The sequence below is a fragment of the Colobus angolensis genome, unplaced genomic scaffold, assembly GCF_000951035.1.
Source record: "Colobus angolensis palliatus isolate OR3802 unplaced genomic scaffold, Cang.pa_1.0 Scaffold11, whole genome shotgun sequence".
Lineage (NCBI taxonomy): Eukaryota > Metazoa > Chordata > Mammalia > Primates > Cercopithecidae > Colobus > Colobus angolensis.
The window spans coordinates 2,410,442-2,416,182 of record NW_012112030.1 but is presented as its reverse complement, the minus strand read 5'-3'; the positions used below and the strand labels follow the sequence as shown (position 1 = coordinate 2,416,182).

At 54.9% G+C, this 5,741-nt stretch overlaps 1 protein-coding gene across 2 annotated transcripts in view; it reads right to left on the bottom strand.

Annotated features, from left to right (window-relative positions):
• Positions 1-5,735, bottom strand: part of ENO2 (enolase 2 (gamma, neuronal)) — a 9,425-nt gene extending 3,690 nt beyond the window's left edge. The window contains exons 1-7 of one of the 2 annotated variants that reach the window (XM_011952251.1): positions 4,811-5,735; positions 4,221-4,316; positions 4,005-4,063; positions 3,628-3,697; positions 3,027-3,160; positions 2,578-2,800; positions 1,275-1,472 (exon numbers count right to left, since the gene is read on the bottom strand). In XM_011952251.1, the coding sequence (XP_011807641.1) occupies positions 1,275-1,472; positions 2,578-2,800; positions 3,027-3,160; positions 3,628-3,697; positions 4,005-4,063; positions 4,221-4,316; positions 4,811-4,895 (865 nt within the window). In that variant the 5' untranslated portion in view covers positions 4,896-5,735. The remainder of the gene's footprint in view (positions 1-1,274; positions 1,473-2,577; positions 2,801-3,026; positions 3,161-3,627; positions 3,698-4,004; positions 4,064-4,220; positions 4,317-4,810) is intronic. The other variant, XM_011952260.1, reaches the window with a different exon arrangement.
• Between the last annotated feature and the right edge of the window lie 6 nt (positions 5,736-5,741).

Genomic DNA, 5,741 nt, shown 5'->3' with positions numbered 1-5,741 from the left:
AAAAAAAAAAAAGTAATTAAAAGCAAACCTGCCGGGTGTGGTGGCTCACGCCTGTAATCCCAGCACTTTGGGAGGCCAAGGCAGGCAGATCACCTGAGTCGGGAGTTGGAGACCAGCCTGACCAACGTGGAGAGACCTCTGTCTCTACTAAAAATACAAAATCAGCCAGGCATGGTGGCTTATGCCTGTAATCCCAGCTATTCGGGAGGCTGAGGCAGAAGAATCGCTTGAATCCAGGAGGTGGAGGTTGTGGTGAGCCGAGATGGCGCCATTGCACTCCAGTCTGGGCAAGAAGAGTGAAACCCCGTCTCAAAAAAACAAAAAACAGGCCGGAAGCGGTGGCTCAAGCCTGTAATCCCAGCCCTTTGGAAGGCCGAGATGGGCGGATCACGAGGTCAGGAGATCGAGACAATCCTGGCTAACACGGTGAAACCCCGTCTCTACTAAAAATACAAAAACTAGCCGGGCGAGGTGGCGGGCGCCTGTAGTCCCAGCTACTCGGGAGGCTGAGGCAGGAGAATGGCGTGAACCCGGGAGGCGGAGCTTGCAGTGAGCTGAGATCTGGCCACTGCACTCCAGTCCGGGCGACAGAGCGAGACTCTGCCTCAAAAAAAAAAAAAAAAAAAACAACAAACAAACAAACAACAACATCAAAAATCCAAAAAACAAAAAAATCTTCCAGTAACAAAGGTTCACAACCTAACTTTGCATTTTCCTGTTCTCACTCCCAGGAAGCCCTTCCTCATTGCTAATCCAAATCCTTAATTCTGCAATTATGTTTATTTTCTTTTGCTCTGTTTCAGGAAGATGGAGACCAACTGCCTCCTTCCTGGGGTAAAGGCCCTGGGCAGACTTGCAGAAGCTAATTCAGTCCCCTTCAGCCTTCTTTCTACTCACACATCAGTCCCAGCTCCATTCAGCATCCACAATTTCATCAATCAAAGATACTGAAATGTTCTAGTTCTCTGCTAGATCCAGTCAGCCTCTCACCATCCCTGGTTCCTTCCAGAGCCTTCCCCCTGACCCCAGTAATTTTCAGAACCCATGACTTTAATCAGGATCTGAGGCAGATAGAACAGATTAGTCACGGGTACCTGCACTTTTACACTACATACAAAGCCCAGTCTTTGCAGGTGGCTCCTGCACCCTATCCCTGGTTCTCAGGTTCTTCTTAGGACACCTCCACTTGGTGCCTGAGTCAGCACCCCATAAGGTCCAGAGCTGCTGGGACACTGCCTGCCCCCAGACCTCCCCTTCACACCGCTTCCTCTCACCAGGATAGTCCCTGACAAAGTCCTGGTAGAGTGTCCCCAGCTGGTCCCCAGTGATGTATCGGGAAGGATCAGCGGGAGACTTGAAGTCCAAGTCGTATTTGCCATCACGATGGAACTCTGAGGCAGCAACATCCATGCCAATGACGATCTTTTCTGTATAGCCAGCCTTGTCGATGGCTTCTTTCACCAGCTCCAAGGCTGGGGACAGAATACAGTGAGATTATAGTACAAGCAAGAGAGATGGGCGAGGAGGAGGGAAAGAAAAGACATTCAGGGCAGAGGTGGAGGACTGTTCCTGAGGGAAGTGTGGTGGGGCTGCTATTGGGGTTATCCCCAGGTCTGGGAGGAGAGGCCATCTCCTAGGAACACAGAGGAGTGGAATTCTGCTAATAATACTTATTATCTTTTCATTGGCAGCACGTCACCTAAGCATTTCATATAGATGTCATTTAAACCTCACACTACTATGAGCTAGATTCTGTTATTATTTCCAGAGACAAGTAAGAAAGATCACCTGCAGTAACTTCACAAGTCAGGGTTCAAATACATCCAGGTAATTTGGCCCCAGAATCTTAACTCTTAAACACTACTTTTATTGTTTCCATTCCCTATACAGTTTCTCCCAAGGCACAGAAAAATGAGGGATTCTAGAGGCCTAGGAGGTTGGGATGGGGACAGGACACAGTTTGAACGGATGGGATGAATCCAACAGGTCACCCAGACCATCTCCCAGTATTCCCAAGGGCTCCAGTGACAACTTTTTTATTTTATTTTATTTTTTTTTTGAGATGGAGTTTCGCTCTGTTACCCAGGCTGGAGTGCAGTGGCACAATCTCGGCTCACCACAACCTCCGCCTCCCAGGTACAAGCCATCCTCCTGCCGCAGCCCCGCTAATAGCTGTGATTACAGGCACGTGCCACCATGCCCGGCTAATTCTTGTATTTTTAGTAGAGACGGGGTTTCACCATGTTGGCCAGGCTGGTCTCAAACTCCTGACCTCAAGTGATCCACCCGCCTCAGCCTCTCAAAGTACTGGGATTACAGGCGTGAGCCACCGCTCATGGCTCTCCAGTGACAACAGATGCTAACACATCCGGCTAGGTAGGTAAAAGACTGGCTCCCTCGGTCTGCATGTGAATTTGGCAGGCCCTCTGCAATCCACTCTAAGAACTGGTACCTTCTGGAGTTTGCAGAGTCCGAGGACCCTCCACACCTACTGAGGACTTGGTGAAGTGTGTGGCCCTTTCTGATGTCCTGCAGTAGGGTAAGACTTAGAGCTGGCAGTGGGGCTCTTGGCCTCACCTTCACTGTTCTCCAGGATATTGGGGGCAAAGCCACCTTCATCCCCCACATTGGTGGCATCCTTGCCATATTTGTCCTTGATGACTCCCTTGAGTGTATGGTAGACCTCTGCACCCAGTCGCATGGCATCCCGAAAGCTCTCAGCTCCCACTGGGAGGATCATGAACTCCTGCATGGCCAGCTTGTTCCCAGCATGAGAGCCACCATTGATCACGTTAAAGGCCTGGGAAGCCGCAGAAAGACAGAAGGGTCAAAGAGCCCCTCCCTGCCCGCCCCAGGAGTCTTAACTCAAGATCCTAAACTTCCCCCAGCTTCCCGGACTAAGTCTCACGTCCCCATCCTTCCTCTTGACCTCCCCCAATTCACTTTCCTCCCATCATTCCTCATGAGTTGCATGCCCCCTCCCCCACCCGCCCCTGGGAGAGTCACAGGCACGGCTCAGCGCTCACCGGCACAGGCAAGATGAGGTCTGAGTTCCCGGCCAGCTGAGCAATGTGGCGATATAGGGGCAGTTCCCGCTCAGCTGCCCCTGCCTTACACACGGCCAGAGACACACCCAGGATGGCATTGGCCCCAAACTTGGCTGGAAGATTATAGAGGCAGGTGCTGAGCACAATATCCCCTTCTCCTTCTAGCTCCTGCCTCCATCTGTAGTCTCCAAAAGGAGCCAGTAAAGGAGACCCCCTCCTCCCTCCCTGCCCTGCCCCAGCAACACCTCACCCATGCTGTCCTGAAAACAGCAGGGAGAGGAATGGGTGGCGGGGAGGAGCCTGGAAGCAGCAGAGAGCCGCACCTCTCTAAATATCCCTGAGACCACAGACTCTCTCACGCTAACCCCTCCTATATATGCTACAAAGAAGGTCTTCCTTCTGCCTAATGTCGGTCCCTCCCTCTGCAGCTAAACTCATCTCCCCTTGCTCTGACTTTGGGAGGAGGAGGCCCCTGACAGTCATTCCTGAGGAAGCCATGACAGCACTGGCCCTTCAGCTCTCTCTCTGCTCCACGCCTCCCACCCTGATGCTTCCCCACTGTCTCCCAGCCCCGGCTCACATTTGTTCTCAGTCCCATCCAACTCCAGCATCAGGTTGTCCAGTTTCTCTTGCTCCACCACAGAGAGACCCTGAGGGCAGAGCCTCCATCACCCGGGGCCAGGCTGGAGGCTGAGCCCCAAGGCAGAGGGTCCCCTCGTTCACACCCAAGCTCACATTTGGCCAGGGCCCAACCAGGTCCCTGTGACAGGGGCCTGCCTGGATTAGGGGACCTGAACCCCCATGGGACCAGGGGCAGTAAGGAATCTGTTCCCCACCCTTCCCCCTTGTGACCGTGATTCCTAAAAGTAGACATTCTTTCTCCCCTTCCTCCTGCCCTGCTCCAGGATTCCTTCCAGAACTCTGGCCCTGCTATCCCCAGCAAAGAGCAGGCCTCACTGAGCTGATGAGGACTGGCGCGATGGCGGAGTTGATGTGGTCCACTGCCTTCAGGACACCTGGGGAAAGGAAGAGGCTGGACTGGGTCAGGCCAGGAGGGGCCGGAAGGGACAATGGGAGGAGGGGAAGGCATGCTAGAGGAGGACTGGGGACTGGTGTGAGGTAGGGGCATAAGGCTGAGGTTGGGGAGAGTCTGGAAAAGAGAAAGGACCTCACCTTTGCCCAAGTAACGCTGTTTGTCTCCATCTCTGAGCTCCAGGGCTTCATAGATGCCGGTAGAGGCTCCACTGGGCACTGCAGCCCTGAAAAGACCTAAAGGAGGAACATGGAATGAGAGGGAGTGAGGAGAACACAGGGGCCAGGGAGTCCTTCAGCCTTCTGGCTCTAAACTGCCTGCCTACCACATCTAGCTCTGTCCCCACACTGCTCCCTAACATCTCCCCCACCCCCCGCCACACACACTGAGGGAGATGCACAAGAAGTGGCCTCCTCATCCGCCCATCTGAGGCCCCACATGCACAAGTGGGAGCCCGCAAAAAGGAAATTGCTCGCAGCACACGTCTGCACACATGCAGGTGCACAGGAAGACACACGGAGGCAGGGCATGCCTCACACGCTCAACTCGAACACAGACCCACCTACCCTGGCTCCCTGGACAAGGAGGATCCAACCTTCACAACCCAGGCTTGTGAGCCTGGCCCAGCACCCCATCCCCCTGGATATCAAAAAAGGCCTCCGAACCCCTGGCCAAACCCAGCCTGGCGGAAAAGCTAGGGCTGTAGGAAGGCCCATGCCACACCCATTACCTTTGGCAGTATAGAGATCCACCTCCACTGTGGGGTTCCCGCGGGAGTCCAGGATCTCACGGGCCCAGATCTTCTCTATGGACATGATGGCTGGGATCTCCTCGGGTGGAAGGGAAGGAAGGAGAAAGATAAGAGGCTTAGAGGGGTGGAGCCTGAGATCAATGGGCGGGGCAGGAGGCTGGGAGGGATGGGAAAGAGGTTACTGCAGTGGGGTTGGGGGTGGGTAGGGAGGTGCTGGCTGCAGTCTAGGGCTGTAGAAGGGATTCCCCCTCCCCCCTGGGAAGAGGAGAAGGTCAATGCAGTGAGGAAGGGGAGGTCACTGCAGTGGGGGGCGGGGTACGATCAAATGATGAGATGGGAGAACACTGCAGTGAGGAGGGGAGGGGCACGACAGTGGTTCCCGCGCCTCTTTGCAGCTTGGCCAGCCAGTGGGGTTCCCCCAGATCTCCTCAGAGCGGAATGGCTGCCAGGCTTGTATTTCTCCTGGGAGCCACGAAGAGGATGGGTTGCCTGGGCCTCTCTTCCAGAGCCCCCATCCCTCCCCAACTTAACACCCCAGCTGCCTGAACTCTGCCCCTTCCCCAAGGTCCCACTCTCTCCCAAACGTGTCTCCCTCCTCTTCCCGCGAAAGGCGCACGCAGTAGAGGTGTCGGGGTAGAGGGTCCTGAGAAAGGCCCTGCAGTCCCTGGGGGTTGCAGCGGGAAGTGAAGAGGATAAGAGCCGGTGGGGAGTGGAGACCAGCTGGGCCTGTCCTCCTCCCTGCGCCCCGACAAATCCCCACTTCTTCCATCCCTCCCCCGTGCAGCTGAGGGGAGGAAGCGCGAACGGAGAGGGGCGCCGTGGGGAAGAGCAGAAGAGAGGGGAGTCCAAGGGAAGTCTGGCTGGGGGAGCGGTGAGGAAGGGTGAGAGAAGACATTTCCCCAAATGCAAA